Source organism: Megachile rotundata, chromosome 6 (assembly GCF_050947335.1).
Source record: "Megachile rotundata isolate GNS110a chromosome 6, iyMegRotu1, whole genome shotgun sequence".
NCBI classification, from domain to species: domain Eukaryota; kingdom Metazoa; phylum Arthropoda; class Insecta; order Hymenoptera; family Megachilidae; genus Megachile; species Megachile rotundata.
Genome location: NC_134988.1, coordinates 3,317,474 through 3,337,162, shown reverse-complemented (window position 1 = coordinate 3,337,162; position 19,689 = coordinate 3,317,474). Strand labels below are relative to the sequence as shown.

Sequence of the window (19,689 nt, the reverse complement as noted above, 5' to 3'; positions counted from 1 at the left end):
AACATCTATTACTCTTTCTCCATTATGTAGACGATCCAAAATTTTAATTTTGCTTTCTAAAGATATAACTTTTCTTTTCATTTGTTTTTTTGTAATTCCTTTTGGCATGGTAAAACCCCTAAAATTTTAGTAAAATTATAAAAATGCTACAAAAACTAAAATTGTTTTTCACTAACCAGTATATATGAAGTTTTAAAAAATTCCAAATAGAAAAACACAATGATGTACAGCTTTCTGCTGCTAAAAATTTACTGCACTAAATTGTAGGGGACAAAGTTTAAAATAACTTAAAATGTTCTTTACTATTCGGATTTACTACAGGTATTTGATTCGATTTCTTGGACACGACTCGGAGAAAGACTGGCGAGAGACTCACGAGAAACTGTCGGGGCGAGCCTCCGGTTTGCCTATCTGCCCTCGGCTGGCGCGTCTGAAAAGTTGAATAACGCGATGCCTTTTAGCGCGCCAAGATTTTGGCGCGGGCTCACCACGTTCGTCAACTATCTCGGATCTTCTCGTTCCGGGCCGGTGCAAATTTAAAAACCGTATAAAAGTGAAATCGTGTAAACCGAGTACCGTGTAAATCGGGGGATAGGTGTAGTAAGAAATAAGGAAGTTGCAATCTTTTCCTTTGTTTGCATTAGTGTGTGTCTCACCGATATTCGATCCTCGTCGTTTCGGAGATTGATTGTGTTTCATTCTTGACTGATTTCGAGGGGGATCCCCCCAGTAGTGGGGATAGAATTTTAATATTTACGGTAGGGAACTTTTTAACATTTACGGGGAGAATCCTTTAATAGGAAAGTTTTACACTTTCATGCGTAGTATCCCGAATGTTTAACGCATGTCGATGGGTCTTTCACTCTCCCTTTAGGATCTCCACCCTTTATTCCTGGCAGTGGGGATGATTTCTTCGCTTGTCGCTTATTTTCTGGGTGGGGGCACGAAACAAAAATCATTTCTTCCCAAAACGTGAAAGCAGTAAGTACATCTCCGACATTTCTATTTATTCTTCCACTTAGTTTAGTTAATCTTTATTACGGTATTTTTCCATTGCCTATTAATTAAATAATCTCTTTCTTTTCTTTCAGAAAGGAAAGAAACAAATAAAAACATAAGAACCATGCAAGCAATAAGAGACAATGGTAAGAATATTGTTATACATATACTTGTTGGAGGCCAAAAGCTACGCAACAGTTATGTTGCGTAGAATGGACGAAAAATTTTGTGAGACTTATACCGTATTTTTCATGCAGACGACATTGAGGAAATCGGAAGGCCACCACCGGCAATGGTGACCCATACGGTCGTGGTGGGCGATGCCGCCGCCACCGCCGCACCGCGGGGCCGCAATGGAAGGACCGCCACCGCTCCCGGCGTGGTCGCCGCCGCCACCGCGCCCACCGGCGAGTGGGCTGCCGCCGCAACCAATGGTGAGTGGCCGCCGCCGCCGCCCCCGGCCGAACCGTCGCCCGTCAGAGGACGTGGAAAAAGACGTAGTTCCGTAAGTTGAATAATAATTCCTCGACGCGTTTTTTTGATTAAAATAACACCAAACACGATATAATTACAACCACAATTACTTGTGTTTCGGGTGATTAGTTTTTAACGTGAAAGAGAACAGTAAATGCAAAAGAAACATAGACAGAATATTGAATCGGTCGGCGTACAAGAAAGACTCATGCTTGTTTTGTTTTTTGAATTCAAAAATCAAAATTTCTTATTTCTAATTAAAATGATACCAAACATGGTATAATTAAAATCATAATTATTTGTGTAGCAAGTCAACTTAGGATGAATTGGTATCACTGCCGTAAATGTACAGTTTGCCGTAAGTGTGAGAATCCGAAAATTGTATGGTTTAGTATACAAGTAATAATTGTCGTAAATATATTGTGCGTGGTGTCATTTTAATCAGGAAAACGGAACGAATACGATTGTACAAGTTCTACTCACAAAAAGCCAAAAACAAACAATTTTAATTTTTAAATTAAAAGACAGAACACGCACGAGCCTTTCATGCGTGCAAAACCTCAGTCTCTCGGGCGGCGCGTGTGGTGCCGCCGCCACCCCCGGAAAGGCGAGCGCAGCAATAACGGGGCCAGAGACGAGGACGGGGTATCCCTGACTTCCCCGTAAAGTCGAAATATTTCTCAATAAATCATTATAATTGATTACATCTACGTTATTTGCATGTGTAACCTTACCTTAGAATTAAGTCGAAATAAATAAGTAGAAATTAAATAGAAAAATATAGGCTAAAAACCGGAATTTAGGTAATTTTAAATAGATTCATAAATAATAAAAATGATATATTAGTCATGTGGGAATAAAAGCAAAGGTTTAAATAAAACACACAAAACAATTTATTTTAAGCAAAAAAAATGAACACTGGTAACAACACTTTTTACTAACTATTTTAAAACGGAGTTTATATGTTCAATCGCTATTTCAATTCGTTCTCTTTAAATTTCGCCCACTTTCTCGAAACGTCTTTCGTGTCTGAATTTCGCCGACGAATTGCTGTTTTTTTTCTCCGCATTTCTTTGTCTCGCTATTAATTTGTTAATCATATCGATAACTCTTGAACGATAACTTCAGAACTATTTACAATCAATTTCACACTCCACAGTTAAAGAAATAAAATTAATTCATTAATTAATTTTACATCTTAGTCGGTTATGTGTCGGAACGTAAGACACTTTTTCAAGTAAAGAATTTGCTGACAGGTTAGGAGTCCTACCTCATAATCTCTGCATCTTCTTTGTCGCTGGTTCGAACCCGCTGAACTTGGTTTTTTCCATATTACGTTTTCCATTTTTTACTATTATTTTTATGGTATTACTTCGCTAACTTATTAGTATGTTAATTTCATTAATTGTTCGTTATAATTTCCTATTCGTTTAAAAAGGAATAATGATATATCATAGAAACGATCGAGAAAATCGTTAAAAAAGAACATGAAACATAAGTAATTTATTACATATTATTTCTGAAATTAATATTTTCTGTTTACACATGATACATTTGAAAAGAGTATATCATGATACGATTGCTGTCATCTATTAGTTTCGATGCAAACTGTTTTTTAATGGTAGGCCCTTTTACCGGTACCCTCTGGGGTGCCATATGTATGTATGTATAGCCAGGGCTGAACCCAGTCAGCCCCAAACAGCACGATATCCATGCGGCCATGTTGTTATCCAAACGGTTCGGATGTCTTGAATTCTCCCGACCAAAACGACTCTGCGAAGAAGTAATATTTCGACATGATTTCTTTTGCATATTACTCTCAGAAGTTTAATCTAGGCTGGTCTCAGGGCCGATTTTGCAATTTTGTCCAAAACAATTTTATGAACTGAAAACTAACATTTCTTATAGAAGAAAATTGTTCACATCCCATTTTTCTAAAATCGGCCCTAAGATCGACCTAGATTAAACTTCTGAGAGTAGTATGCAAAAGAAATCATGTCGAAATATTACATCTTCGCAGAGTCGTTTTGGCTCGCGTAATGCGTGTTTTTTCGTAACTTCATATTTAGCGTCATTGTCTCTCCTACCCAAAAACACAGTAAATAGACAGAGAACATTCAACGAACTTCACACCATTCGTTCTAGTGATTTTTTTCGCCGTTTATAAACCTTAAAAGTGAAGTGCCAGCAATGTCCTCTAGGTTTTTTATTTTCTTATTTAGGTATATTTCTGAGGAGTTTGGTGTTTTGCTTGTTGGAATGGACTTGTCTATTGCTTTTTGTGTTGCTCTTTCTAGTTGTTCTAACAATAAGTACATGTCAATTTTTCGATTGGATAGGTTTTTGTCATGCGGTATTTTCAAGTCTTACTTCGCGTGTTACTGCTTTTTTGAATTTTTGTCAGTTCGTTTTAGAGTAGTTAGTTCGTTTTTCTGGCGATGTATGTGTAAGGTGTGTGATATTGTCTATGGATACGGTGAAAATGAGTGCGTTGTGGTCGCTATCGAAAGGAACGGTTAATAATTTTTGATTGATTAGATTATGGAATTGAATTCTTGCATCGTATAGGCATATGTCTATGTAGGAGTTACCGCTGGGATATGATGGGAGGTTTGAACAGCGTAATTGTATGTTGTGCTTTATTATGTTTAAGTCTAGCCATTTTTTGAGATATATGCCTCTGGTGTTGTTTGTTGCGTTATTCCAAGATGTGTGTTTAGCGTTAAGGTCTCCTGCTATTATTTGTAATTTGTATTTGGATTGGATAACTTTAATTTAGAGATTAGGTTTTCTAGTTCTTGTATAAATTCTATTTGATTGCTTCCGGGAGCGTAAGCTGATATTATTATTAGGTTTTCTTGGTTCGGGAGATCTATTCTTATGCCTGTTGCTTCAATTACTTTATTGTTTTCACACTCTGGAAAATGTATTTTGTATGGCTGTCCCTCCTTCCTGTATGGCATTTTTTCTGTCTGTTCTATGTATTGTGAAATGAGTGTATGATATTTTGTGTCTGTTATTGAGTTTAGTTTCCCCTAAGGGGATGATGTCTGGGTTATGTTTCCTTGTTAACTGAAGGAGATTGGATCTTGTTTGGTAGGATATTAGCGAATTTATGTTAAGTGCTATTATTTTAATTTGTTTATTTGTGATTGTTGCCCGAGTACTATGCATTTTTGGTGATAATGTTTGTTGCTTGATATTTTTGGAAGAGTAGGTGAATGTTGTGTGCGTTGTGTTGGACTGTTTGGTGTAGAGCTTGTAGTTGATTTTTTATCTCTATGAGTATGTTTGTATCTTTGTTTAGTGGGGGTGTTTGTTGCATCATAATAGGTGTGGTGTTTGGGGGGGGGGGGGGGGGGATGCATGACAGTGTTGGGGCTTGTTAAGAAGTGAGCTGGTAGTGGTGGAGATGGTAGATGGGCAGGAACTGGAGGTCTTTGCGGGGTGGGGGGTGAGGTGGTTATTTGTGTGCTTGGTTGATGATTGGCGGTTATCTGACTGTATGATATTGTCGGGTTTACCAGTTTCTGTATTTTAGCTATTTTTTCGTTCCTGATGGCAATTTGATTTTGTTGTTTCTTGGCTATTGTTTGTTTATGTGATTTTACGAATGGACAACCTCCGTAGGAGGCGGGGTGCCCATTTTGACCACATAGCGCGCATTTAAGTTGGTCAAGTTTTTCTTGCGGGAGGTAATTAAACATTTGCCGGGTTCATGTGTATCTGCGCATTTAACACATCTAAATATTAGGTTGCAAGTGGACGAAGAATGTCCTATACGTTGGCATTTCCAACATTGAGTAATGTCTTTATGTTTAAGTTTTTCCCATTCTACTGTTTGGTGCAGCAGCTTTGTAATAAGGGATAGGTTATTCATATTACTATCTGCTGTTAAGTGGATTGTGTATATTGGGAGTTGTAAACGTAAGATTGTTTATTTAGATACGCCCGGAGACGGGCGTTGCTTCTACGAATTTTGTCTGTGAATTCTGTCTGGTTTAAAGCCCAGCTTGGGCTTCTCAGTAAGAATAAAAGTACATTAATCTGTGAATGATTTAAATGGAGGGTTCGGGCCTCCAGGTACTGGATAGCGGAGTGGTCTGACTGGTCGTTAAAGAAAGTTAAAAACCTCTTTCGTTAATAATTAACATAAGACAATATATATTCTGCAAATCCAACACATACATACATGTATATCCAACAATAAGAGTTTCGTTCATTTATCGCGATATTAAATCGCACGCATAAAAAAAAAAAGAAATATTTACGAATTTTGTAATACAATTTTGTTTCGTTCAATCTAATGATTTTCAATGAGTCGGCGCTCGAAGACGCGAAAGGAAAGTAAATGCTTTACGTGAAATCTCAATTGGTTATTTATATACAGGGTGTCCCGCAATTAGTGTAGGACCCGAAAAGGGGTGGTAGGTGGGGCGATTCTGAACAATTTTTTCCTTTGCCAAAATATTGGTTGAGGCTCCATTTTCGAGTTATTAGCAAAAAACACAGACCAATGAGAGCGCGCATAGACCGGGTGCGCGAAAACGTGAGCAAAAGCTTCGAGTGTGACGGCCGATCGTCGTCATGAACAAATGTATCGATACCGCGTCGGTATAATGTCGGTATAACGTCGGTATAATAGAAAGCTGTTAGAGGAAAGTTACATCGAATAATGAATAAAAAATCTGGATTATTCTTGAATTACCATTCATTCCTGAATAAGAAATAACGAAATCAGAATAAATCGAATTTATTGGATACGTTTATTCGTTATGGTAAAGAAGTAACGGATAAAATGTGGAAAATTATTTTCGTTCGATATTGTGATGATGAAAAAGAACAAATTCTCATTTTTAAAAAATTAAATAACTTTTCTATTCAACAAATAAAAATTTGAATTGAATAATTAATAAATTTAAATGTAACTCACCCATTGAACCGCAAATAATCACGATGAAAATGGATCTTTGTCACTGGGTCGATCCACCGATCCTTACTGTTCTCATAAATAATAGAAACTCTGAAAAAACTCTCAAGAAACTTCACTGTCACCTATCACTGTCATCTCTCATTATTAGTTTTCATTATCACTTTTTTCTGTCATTTTTCACTAATTTTCACTGTGAGTTCAACACATAAATACGACGAATGAAAACACATAAACGAATATTCAGAAATAATTTAAACTATATTATCTTGAAAGCAAGAAAACAGAATTTTTGATTAAAAACAACGATACATTTTATTTCAACACGTATCTTTCGACAATAAACGATGACTGTCGATCGACGCCGCAGTCGTTCAACAGATCATCGTTGCATGGCAACCGTTCGCGACGTATGCCTCGCGATCGAGAACGAAACCGCGATCCGTGGCCAGTCTAACAATGTCTTCTAATAAAATACAATATAATATCGATTCCTCAATTCGGATACTTTATAATGAGAATATAGCGTATCGTTAAACATACATATCTATGAATAATCGTTCACGCGTTTTCATTCGGTCCGTTTACCGGTCGTGCTTATGTTGTGCAATTATTAGAAAGAGACAGTGAAATAAATTGAGAGTTCATTGACCCTGTCAGGATATCAGCTGTTGATGCTCTGATCGGTGGATCTACCCGGTGACATAAATATTTTTTATTGAAGCTAGTTTTTTCATGAATCAATGGGTAAGTTTTATTTAAGTTGTTTCCGTATTTTTAAAATTATACGTACGCAGCAATTGATTTATTTCACTTCAATGAGGTACTGCATTAGATATTTTATTCCAATTTTATCCCATTTTGTAGGGAAGGTACTCATTCGTTTTGAAACGTGAATTCATTCATTTGCTTCATTAGAATAATCGACAGAATCAATTTTCGTGAATTTATTCTTTTTCCTTTTTGAAGGCTTAAAATAAATACAAGATACTTGGTCTGGGTAAACAACAACTAATTGGTTTATCTCCAATTCACGAATTACGAAGAACTTAATATTATTCTTAACTTCTTAATTCATTATTCAATTTACCTTTCACCTAATAGCTTCCTGTTATACCGACGATATACCGACGTTATACCGACGGTATCTATACGTTTGTTCACGACGACGATCGGCCGTCATATTCGAAGCTGTCGCTCACGCTTTCGCACGCCCGGTCTATGCACGCTCTCATTGGTCAGTGTTTTTTGCTAATAACTCGAAAATGGAGCCTCAACCAATATTTTGGCAAAGGAAAAAGTTGTTCAGAATCGCCCCACCTACCACCCCTTTTCGGGTCCTACACTAATTGCGGGACACCCTGTATATATTTAAATTGGTGGTTAGAGTCGATGCCTCGGTAAATAGCACGATTGAGGATTGTCGCAGCACCTTTTACACTCGGCCGATAAATCGGAGGAGATGTTCCTGTGGAGACTCGCACGAAGTCGAGATCAGGTTGAGACACCTAGGAGTTCGTCTAGAGGAGTTTGTTGGGGCTCAAGACTTGCTCTGATGCCGGACGCTTGATTCCAACAAGACTGATCCGATCGTGTAATTCGCGACGCGAATAGTACAGTAACACACAAATTGACCTTGTCGAGCAACTCGGGAAAAGCCAAAAGGTGCCTGTACTATGAGATTCATGCACTGATTGAGAACAACCAGAAGATGCCGGCAGGCACAATATGTGGGCTGGGCGACACTTCGGTTACCCAAACTGAGTATGAATCCGATTCGAACAAATTAACCTCCAAACAGTGCGAAAGCTGTGCCACGCGGTCGTGTCCACCTCTTCACAAAGGCATTTGAGAACAACCAAGGAGTAGCGGCAGGGCACTTTCGTGAGCTGGGCGATACTCTGGTTACTCAAACGAGTCTGTGAGCTGTGCCTCGATCAAACATGGCAGAAATCATACAATTCTACACCAGCAAGACTACCTCTCGCAAGGGCACACAGGTACAATTAGAAGATACGGCGGGACACTTTACGTGGGCCGAGCGACACTTCAATTGCCTGTATGAGCCTGAGAGCTGTACCACGCCAAAATGTACAATTTAAATGATCTCAGTCGCTATTCACAACTGCGGGAATAACGACGAAAATTATTAAAGAGAATCAACTTCCAATCAACCGTTACTTACCACAACTTTACCCAAAGAATTTAGGAATTATCTATTCGGTTATTCGCATTAATACAAATCAATATTTATGTTCTGACTACTACGCTGTTCACGATCGACTAATTGTTCCGAAATCTTACTCTGACTGTGCCACCGTTCGGCTTGAACGATCGACTCCTCGGTTTGAGGCGTTTACGCGTCGCGGACAAATTGTCGACTTCACGAATCTATCAGGTCGGTTTGACCTCGCAATCGCATACCGTGTTTCGCAGAATAGATTTTTCTTGAACCGACTCGATTCGCTTCCAGACGTAGAGTGCTCAATTTGATCCTCGCATCGACCTCCTTCGATCGCTATCGAGTGGGGATCGATGCGCACGCATAATTAGTGAAAGTGGGGTAAATACTCTACCGGTAACCCCATGAAATAATGATCACGACGTATGCGCGGAGTAGGGATACCCCATACCGCGGCAATACACGAACGGATATATATAAGGTGTTCTTATATTATGTAACCAGCACGGTTACAGAGTTGTTGATTTAGTTCTATTTATTTAACCGACTTCGAAAAAGAAGAAGATTACTCAATTCGATCAGTATATTTTTTTTTTTTTCCTTTCTATGTGTGCCCGTCGATTATGCCTAGCTGGATGGACCGATCGGAAGGAAACCTTTTGCATCTGGTAGGTTCTGACTTCCCATTGGTACCATTATCAAAAAATTTTTCATTTTTTAATTGCAAAGTATTGTTATTGCAAAAAAACCGGCAACTTTTGAAATAAACTTTTCTCGATTTTAGTGCGCTTTTAATACCTTATCACGGACATGATTCTGAACAATTTTGTTCATATACAAATTTCGCGGAAAGGTTTAGTTTTCGAGATATTAGCGAAAAATTGTTGAAAAGTTTTGAAATCAACTTTGGACGGTTTTCATGTCCTTTTAATATGTTATCAGGGGCACGATTCTGAACAACTTTTTCCTTATCCGCAATTAGGGGAAGCTTTAGTTTTCGAGTTATTAGCGAAAAACTATTGTTACTAATATATTGAATTCTACGTATGCCTCCGTGTCTCTGGTGGTGTATGAGTCAACATGCAGTCGCCGATTTTCTACTGTTTCTACAAACACGTCTTGTCGGCCGATAAAAAGCGTAAAATAAAATAATTTTAAGAAAAAAAATACGCCGACTTCGAAATGCACTAAAAAGTATAAAATAATTTCTATTTCCTAATGAAGTAATTTCTATTTCATTCAATCATACAATTACGTCACAGATATGAGTGAAACCTACTTACTCGTTAGGTAGTATATTAACTACATTTCAACTTTTTCGGAGGCGGCGCAAAATTAAAAGATTTTCTTGAACATGTCAACCTTTGGACAGCCGAACATAGGCAAAGCTTGTATAGCTATTTTCTTTCTATACATATAACTCGACAACACGCTGCGAAGTAGGTGTTAGTGCGTATAGAATGTAACTATGGTCTATCTAGATTCATAGAGTATGCGACGGAAAGACTCGATCGCCGGATATACTATAAAGATAGAGCCCATCTGCCGCAAATTTGGTAATTCCCGCATCGTGGGCTCGGTTTATAGGTTCTTAGATCCATGGCTTCCACATGCGAACGAAGTCAATTCAATTTCATTTATATCAGAAACGTTATGAAATGAAGATGTAGTCGTTACATTTACGTATATTACCAGATATATTTATAATGATACATATTCTTTCTTAGGATTTATTAATTTCCAATACGCCATACCACAATCAACTGGTTATTGGCAGCAACGTTTACTGAGGTATTTTTAATTTTGCGCCGCCTCCGAAAAGGTTGAAATGTATTTAATACACTACCTAACGAGTAAATAGGTTTCATTCATATCTGTGACGTAATTGTATGATTGAATGAAATAGAAATTATTTTATACTTTTTAGTGCATTTCGAAGTCGGTGTATTTTTTTTCTTAAAATTATTTTATTTTTCAAAACCGTACGAGCTTCGAGTTCAGTGCATGCTTTTATATATTTCATTATACTTTCGTCGATTATCAAATTGAAAGCACTTTTACACAACCAAGTTTTACTTTTCTTTTGGCATAAGAAGTTGCCCCTGAGACATCTTTGAATTTGGTATGACTGGGAAATCTACCAGTATTTCTACTATCTTTCAATGTTTCCCATAATGTCCCATCAGCAGCTTTATGTGTTGAAACTTCACTGCTCGAAAATTCAATGCTATTAGGTTGATTCTCCGTTTCATTTTCGATTTCATTCAGTTCCACATCAGATGCATCAGATTCTATGTCTGATTGGCATTCCCTTATTTGCGTCAGTTTTTTTGGCAATTCGAGATCTCTTCGATGTTTTGCCATAATATCAACCCTAATCTACAACTAAACTATTTATATACATTTATGTAAATATATATTATAAATAAATTCTGTAAATACCTTAGTTCGTAAAAATCCTTCAAAAGACAAAATGTTATATAGGGCACTTAGCAACACAAATGAAGCACTGTGAAGATACACTTCGCTGGCCGATCGACAACTGCCAGCTTCGAATTTATCTTCTAAAGAAGTCATGAAGAAAGACAGTTGCTTTCTCTGTCGCTCTTTGTTGTCGCACGCGAGCTAGTCATAACATTGCATCGGGTTACAGCCACTGACCTCTAATACAATCTGGCTACCTGTTTCTTTCTTTTAGACACAATGCCTACAGTTATCGGGTTTTGTTTTGCGACAAATGCACTACTTTCTCCGGTGCCATAAGTCAAAATGAAAGATTTCAACAGGATAGTTTGCAACAAATAATTTTACAGCATTGAATGAATAAATTATAACATGAAAACTCTCCTACCAGAACGTTTACAAAAGAATTTTATGCAAAGGAAATAAGTTACGTGTGTCTAAAACGGTGAGTCAATTTGACTCGTATCCGGCAAAATAGGTATAGCACATATGAATTATTGGAAGTAAGGAAGTAGGGAGGAATAGGAATTACTTTTTGTATACCTTTCATTGTTCTATGAAAAACCAAAAAATGATTTAAAAAAAATGACTTAAAATTGTTATGTATATCACAGTAAAAGTGCAAATGAGTCAAATTGACTCGCTCCGGCAATCTAGTGTTAATCTACTAATCACTTCACTATTTATAAATAGTTTATTAGTTAATTATCAATTAATTATTATTATTATTATTATTAGTATTATTATTATTAATAATCTCATTTACTTCATTTATTAATTAATTAATTAATTACTTCCTTCTTGCTTCAACCTATCCGCTTACCATTTGAAAAAACGCGCCATGTCTCCGCCATCTTGCTTGTTGCCGCGTGCCTCTGCTTCACCCTCAGGCTTCGTCCCTAAGGCCAGCTCTCCATGCGCTTGCGGCGATCCTTCCTCCGCCGTCTTGCTTGTTGCCGCGTGCCTCCGCTTCGCTCTTAGGCTTCGTCCTTAAGGGCCGCTCTCCATGCGCCTGCATCGACCCTTCCCCGGCCATGTTGGATGTTTGCGAACCGGCCTTTACGCTCTACGCTTTCCCTCGCGCGGAGATGCCCACGTGTTCGTACGACATATCGAAGCTTGCTCGACCGACGCCATTATTTATTTACTATCAAATCACGAAAATACGAAAATAGCCAAAACTAATCACCGCGTGCATTCAATATGCCTCATTCGCCCTTTCCCGCACTCTAAATCCCTAATGACATTTACATTATTAATTAATTTAATTTCTGCGACTTTCTCTTGCAACTTCGACATGTCGCACGACCACGTGTTCACGCAAGTCCTTCTTCGAGGGCAACTTTCACCCTTAAATTGCACTATTTTCACTCGCGATGTATAAAAGTAATCGTGTTTAAGTCGCGCACATATTTATTTTATTCCGCGGTCGGCCCAAACACTCGTTTCCTCGCTTTCGATTACTCATGGGTTTGCACCCCATGCTTTCCCTCGCGTCGCGTGGTGGTCGACATTACTGAAATTTCGATTTTTATTTATAAATTTATTATTTCACCTCCGATTTTTACAAAACTTCATCGCTCACTTCCCCCACGGTCTCCCCTCACTTCACAACATTATTTATCACACTTTAACCACTTTTTCCCACCAAAATTGAACTTTATCGCGGAGCGACCCCCGAATACGTGCGCTCGCCACGACAGCCAGCCGTGCTCCGACCCTAGGCCGCCTCTCTTGGTCTATTGCATGGTCTTAGCGGGGAAACGGCAGGGTAGCGGTGCGTTCCCTCGTCGTACGTTGTTCCTTCGCTGGTGGTGACGTCATTCCCCGGTGATACATACAAAATAAAGCGGCGGCAGATCTTGTTCGTACGATAATACGTGCGCTTCGTTCTCTCTCTAGACGGTTTTTGACCTTTATCTAGTACCTGTCCGGTCCTCCGAGGAGGTTACACAATACAGAAACTTTATTATATAACTGTAATAATAATCCTGTAAAGAGCTCCAATAGCGTAATCGCCAAATACGTCGGTGGAAAAAGGTTAAATTTCAGCCACACAGGTTCGTAGACGGCAAGATGTACTGTTGGCGTGTTACAGTATAATACGAAGGAAACATTGTTACGATTAAATACAACGATGAAGAAGATACCGTCCCGACTTTTATCACATATAGAAACAAGAAGAAATAAAAAAAATGAAAAAATGTTGAGAAACTAAAGGAAACAGAAATCGCGACACATGTTCGCAAACAATTTTGCTCTGAAAAAGATTGTAATTATGGAGCAAACGCTACAAGACCAGACATGGATGAAAATATTTATAAGTTTGTAACATTCCGCGGGATGTTACAAACGGCGGTTACTTTTGGCAGTTTTATTATATTGCGGCGCTAACTGCGGTTGTTCTATCTCATTGCAATTCTTAATTTGTAACAGAAGGCTAGAAACGCGGCTACTATAGTCTACGACGGCTTCATTTGGTATTTGTGCCATTTTAGAGAGATCTCCGTATAATTGATATGATGTATACGAAGGTGCGAAACGCGATTTTAAGACAGAAATTAATTTGTCATTGGTACTGTGATCGCCGCTTGCGATTGCTCTCGACGCTTGCCCGAATAATTTATTTTTTATCAATTGTACTAGGCCGTATTCGGCAGGAGGTGAAATGATACTCTTAGCAATTAAACAATTTTTCGTAAATTTGTACAAAGGAATATTATGGCCGTCAAATGGAGGCACGATATCTGCGGCATCTCGAATGCTAATCTGGGGAGCGGAGCGAGTAGCGCTCTTTTCGTGAGTTTCTGATTCTCTCTCCATTGTGAGTTGCAAAATCTAACTTATTAATATATGTATTGTTTAATATATTTAATTTTTCTTTTTCTTTTTAATTAATTTTTTCCTACTTGTATACTTTTTCATGCATTTATCTTTTATTTTAGAGATGAATGATTTTGACAAGTTCTCTTACTACACAGGAGATCAGTGACACGTATCTGCAGCTATGTTCAATGACCTGTACCTATTGTATCCCACCGCTGTCACCAAAAATTTATTTGTTATTTATTTAATAACGTGTAACGACTCTGGAACCTAAGTTCAGATGTTACAAGCGCTAGGGAGGTAAAGAGCGGCTTTTACCTACGAACGACTCGTTTTCGCAAATAACTAAATGTAAAGAATGTGGGATTCGTGTGGTGTGCGGTTAAGAAGTGAAATCCACAGGTCAATATCTTTCAACAACAAGATGTATTCAATAAAACGATAAAAATGAAATTAACAAATAACAATAACAACAAAATAATGAAAAGTATATAGATTATAAATGATTAATTAGAATAAAGAAACTAAATGGATTTTGATTAACAGTAATAATAATAACTCAGCTTGAATAGTGCATAATTAGAGAATGTAAATTGAATTTCCCCAAAATTCCTAGCTTGCCAAGCAAGTGTGTTGCTTTTGTAGCACACGCACTGCATGATCCTCCAGGCTGCTTCATTTATAATGAAATGGTGGAATCCTAAGTACATATATGTATAAGTATGCGTATTAGATTATGCTATTATTCAGAAAAAAAATGAAATTCTTCTTTTCTTGCCAGACTCCACCAGTTTCCTCTGGCCTCCGGGCAGACGTTTAATGTGTAGATCATGCGTAATCTGCCCACTTCCATGTTATATTTGTTTGTAAAAATATATTCTTGGTCCCTCATACAGAGACCTTCGTGAATGGGTGCGGCCCGGTGGTTGTTCATTCTGGTTACATTTTTACTTTTCACATTTATTACTCGAAGGTTGATGACTGACTAACGTTCAGTGATTGAGGATTGAATGAATACCGTAATTCGAATTTTCGATCGCGTTAGGGCTCATGATTTATGATTGGTAAATAGGCCCGTGCAAGAATGGCGAGAGAAATTAACAAGGAAAAAAAAAGTTCCGCGGGATGTTACAAATTGTAGAAAGAAAAGCATATGGCAGTGCTCCATAATTGGCAAGAAAACAAAGATGCTACTCAAATGAAAACAATTAGACAAATGAAAAATTCACGGTGGTACACTTACAAATCAAAACTTCTGATAGTATCCAATTTCGGAAGTGCATGCCGTCCAAAAAATGACACATTTTGTGCTAACTTGGCTAAAAGATTAATATATCCAAATATTATTAACTTTCCTACTGTTAAATACGGGCAAAAGTGCGAAGAAGTTGCCCGTGAAGAATTTGTAACGACTCTGGAACCTAGGTCCAGAGATTAACAGCGCTAGTAAGGTAAAGAGCGGCTTTTACCAACTGAACGACTCATTTTGGAAAATAACTAAATCTAAAGATTGTGGAATTCGTGTGGTGTGCGATTAAGGAGTGAAATCCACAGGTCAATATCTTTCAACAATAAGGTTTATTCAATAAAATAATGAAGATGATGAATCTAACAAATAACAACAAAATATGAAAAGTATACTGGTTTGATCAAAAGAAACTAAATAGATTTTGATATAATATTAATAATAGAAATAATAGAAATTGGCAAATTAAACAATACGTAATAGATAATAGTGAATCTAACAAAATGACTCTCGCTAATTAATACTTTATATTAACCCTTTGACTACGGCACACTTTGTTACGCACCGATCGAACCATACGGCAGGGATTGTGTTACGATGTGCGCCGAGAACGGCGAATTTTTGGGTAGGGATGCATTTTTGTTAAAACATATTTCAATAATCAAAAATCTGAATTTTACTATATTAAAACAATATTATTTATTTTCTTGAATCTGACTTAGCATAAATATCTAATAAACATTGTCTAAATAAAAAATAACAAATTATTTAATAATCAAGTAAAGTGTGATACATTTCGAAACACGGATGAATGCAGAGTCCTACATCACATTTCTCACACTAGTAATGTGTCTCACGTCTTTTGTTATGTTTTTTACATACGACACATTTGCGTCTGGTGTTTTTTCTTATTAATCCGTTTTTTATGTAAGGAGATGGAAAATGTGTTGGTATTAACCGAAAAGGCAGATTATTCGGATTTCCGCCTATTGATTTATATGTTGGTCTATCTGCTAGGTACTTGCGTAAAATTTGTTTTATTAAATGTAAATGAAATTTTGGAAATGATAGGTTTTTTCCAGTTATATACTTATATAATGTAAATTATAGCTAAATCTAATAAATGAAAGAAAAACTTTTTGTACCATTTTAAACTTTTCCTGGTTGAATTTACACTATATAAAATCTGGTCAACTTTGTCAACTGCCCCCATTGTATTATTATAATCAACTATGCAATGTGGTTTAATTATTTTGTCTTTTGTAAGGTAATGTATTTTATCTATCTCGATCATATTTGCAGAATCATCTAGACTTCCCTCTTGTCCATCCATTTCAAAGCTAACATATTTTCCGTTGACCGAAATACGCATTCGCCTTTTTTAATCTTTTTTTTTCAAGTCTGGTATATCCAGCCTATTTTTTCTTATCGTTCCGTACGCGTTGGTTAGGTTTTTATGTAGTTCGAGAAATAATCTGGGACTGCTATACCAATTATCCACGATGAGTGTGTGACCTCTGCCAAGATAAAGTTTAAGAAATGTCATCACGATCTGCCCGGACTTTCCTATTGATTTGGATGGTATATCTTCAGAAATTATCATATTTGCCCCGGAATATACGAGTAAATCTTGAATGTAGCCTGTCTGAATATCACACAATACGAAGGATTTTATGCCAAACCTACTTCGTTTCGACGGTACAAATTGTTTAAAATAACATCTTCCTTTAAACTAAATAATTTCTCAAATGGATAAAATGCACTTTTAAATGACGTTCTTAATTGTTCAACAATATAACGTATTTTCATAATTGGATCGTGATTCATAATATTGTTATCATAAAAACGCAAATTTTTTAGCAATAGTGTATATCTATCTCTAGACATTATTTCTCGAAATGACTCTGTTCTTATTAACTTATCTTTACACCAGTATTCTGATAAAGATATTTTATGAATTCGCCCCATTAACATGTTAATGGCTAAAAAATTATACATTTCTGGTACAGTAGTTGCCTTAGCACTGTGTATGTCGCCTCTTGTATTATTTTCGAAAGATTTGTTGGTCTGCTCTACAATGAATTCTATTAACCCGTTGCCGCACATGACGGCTATAGCCGTCCGATCTTTGGTGATATGTAGGCAAACGACGGCTATAGCCGTCGTGCACATTTTAATTAATAAAAAAAGAACAGCGTTAGTACGAAGTGTACTAATGCACACACTTGTTAATTATTGAGTAATACATTGAAAAAAAAAAGTACAGCATGCCAGACAGCATATCAATTGTTTTTTTTATGCGTTTTCTCATACTTTAATTTTTATTTCATTTTTACTATTTTATAAGCAAAATAAATTACAAATGATAATTTTCTTTCAAACTGATTTTCTTGTGTTAAGATTACACCTATTTACTCTCTTTTATTCATAGGAATCATTTTGAATTAGTAAAGTAAATGCCGTATAGTCGTCACGACGGTCATAGCCGTCATTTACTCTGGGAAGAGAAAAAATGACATGATGAGCAAATGACGGTTATAGTCGTCGAAAGTTTTTTTGGAAAAACTGTGGCCAAATGTGATAATTTTCACTTGCAAACATACAACTTACACTTGATTCCATCTGACAGTCATAAATAATTGAAAAAAAAAAGTGTAACGTCCCTGGAGAGGTTTTATTAAATTAAGTTCCGAAGCAGTATCAATTATTAATGATGCGGATTCTTGATAGAAGTCTTCACTTGATAATTTTATACTTGGGGGTTCCTGTTTGTGAGTCTTTTTAACACATAAGTTTACCTGCTTGCATTCTTCTTCTTCTTTTGATGTAGATGGTTTACTTGAATTATTATTTCGTTCTTTAGTGGCTTTCTTCCGAAACTGGTTGATTGTGTGACCTGTGTACTGACAATAGGCACACGTTGGAGCTTGGCTTGCACTTAAAACTCGATTTTCTGGAACTCGTCTGGATGACCCTTGGTTTGGTTGATTCGTTGATCTCCCAGGTTGATTTGGATTTCAGCAAGACTGAAGTGTGCGTCCTGGTCTCTAGCAGATTTGGCAAAACTTGGACTGTCTACGGACGTACGATTCCTGATGTATCTCGGATGTACACGTATTTGTTGTATGCCCGTATTTAAGACAATTACTGCACTGAACATTACTAACATGATCTTCGGCCATTTTTAAACGCATTTGACACTCCCTAAATTCGGCTTCAGCGAGAATAGTTGCGCTAATCGCATCGTCGAGAAATATATATTCGTGATATCGTAATCTATTATAAATTTCTGGTCTTAGACCGGTCATAAATGTTCTAATTGCATGACTCTCGGCGGTCTTATTGTAATGTTGCGCTAGCCTAGGTTGTTCTATTTCATTACAATTTTTAATCTGCGATAAGAGACTTGATACGCGACTACCATAATCTACAACTGCTTCGTTTGGCATTTGTGCCATTTTAGAAAGATCTCCATATAATTGGTAGGAAGTATATAGTGGAGCAAAACGCGATTTTAAGACCGTTATTAATTCGATAATAGTATTGTAATCACCGCTTGAGATTACTCTAGACGCTTGACCAAATAGTTTATTCTTAATTAGCTGTACTAGGCCATATTCGGCATGAGGCGAGATAATACTTTTTGCATTTATACAACTTTTCGTGAATTGATATAATGGAATATTGTGACCATCGAACGGAGGCACAATATCCGCGGCATCTCGAATGCTAATTTGAGGAGAAGGAGGAGTAATTCTCTCCTCCTGAGTTTCTGAACTACCTTCCCGAGTTTCTGATTCTTTCTCCATTTTGAATTACAAAATCTAAGCTACTATAGTTAATTAATTAATATATGTATGTATTATTTATTAATTTTCCCTATTCTTTTTAACTAGATTGTTATCTAGTTAAAAAGAATAACAATCTAGAAAACATTCTACTTGTATACTTTATTACGCGTTTATCTTTTATTTTAGAGATGAAAGATTTTGACCTCCGCAGAGAAAAATTCTCTTACCACACAGGAGATCGGTGATACGTATCTTTACAGCTACGTTCAGTGATCTGTTCCTGCTTAATCCCACCGCTGTCACCAAATTTATTTTTCTAATCGTGTAACAACCCTGGAACCTAAATTCAGCTAGTTACAAACGCTAAAAGGTAAAGAGCGGCTTTTACCTCTAAACGACTCGATTCTACAAATTAAGATTGTGGGATTCGTGTGGTGCGCGGTTAAGGATTGAAATCCAAAGATCAATATCTTTCAACAATTAAATTTATTCAATAAGAAATGAAATTATCATCTACAATAACAACAAAATAAGAGAAATACATAAATTATAAATGATTAATTAGAATAAAGAAACCAAATAGATCAATAATAATAATAATAATAATAATAATAATAATAATAATAATAATAATAATAATAATAATAATAGAAATTATACATAAGATAGACAATGATAGAAATAATAGAATTTACTAAATTAACACTAGACAAATGTGACATGAAACTCGATATCTGATCTTTGACAAGATTGACTTCGCTTTTCATAAGATTAATCA

The 19,689-nt window shown here is 36.7% G+C and overlaps 1 protein-coding gene across 11 annotated transcripts in view; it reads left to right on the top strand.

Moving 5' to 3' along the window:
• Positions 1 to 19,689, top strand: part of LOC105663579 (uncharacterized) — a 46,130-nt gene that overhangs the window by 9,963 nt on the left and 16,478 nt on the right. For 4 of the 11 annotated variants that reach the window (XM_076532744.1, XM_076532745.1, XM_076532746.1 and 1 more), the window contains 3 exons: positions 1,092 to 1,145; positions 1,257 to 1,504; positions 2,002 to 2,179. In XM_076532744.1, coding sequence (XP_076388859.1) covers positions 1,124 to 1,145; positions 1,257 to 1,504; positions 2,002 to 2,139 — 408 coding nt within the window. In that variant the 5' untranslated portion in view covers positions 1,092 to 1,123 and the 3' untranslated portion in view covers positions 2,140 to 2,179. Of the gene's footprint in view, positions 1 to 1,091; positions 1,146 to 1,256; positions 1,505 to 1,997; positions 2,180 to 9,216; positions 9,254 to 19,689 lie in introns of those variants that run through there. The other 7 variants (XR_013038427.1, XM_076532743.1, XM_076532742.1 and 4 more) reach the window with 5 other exon arrangements.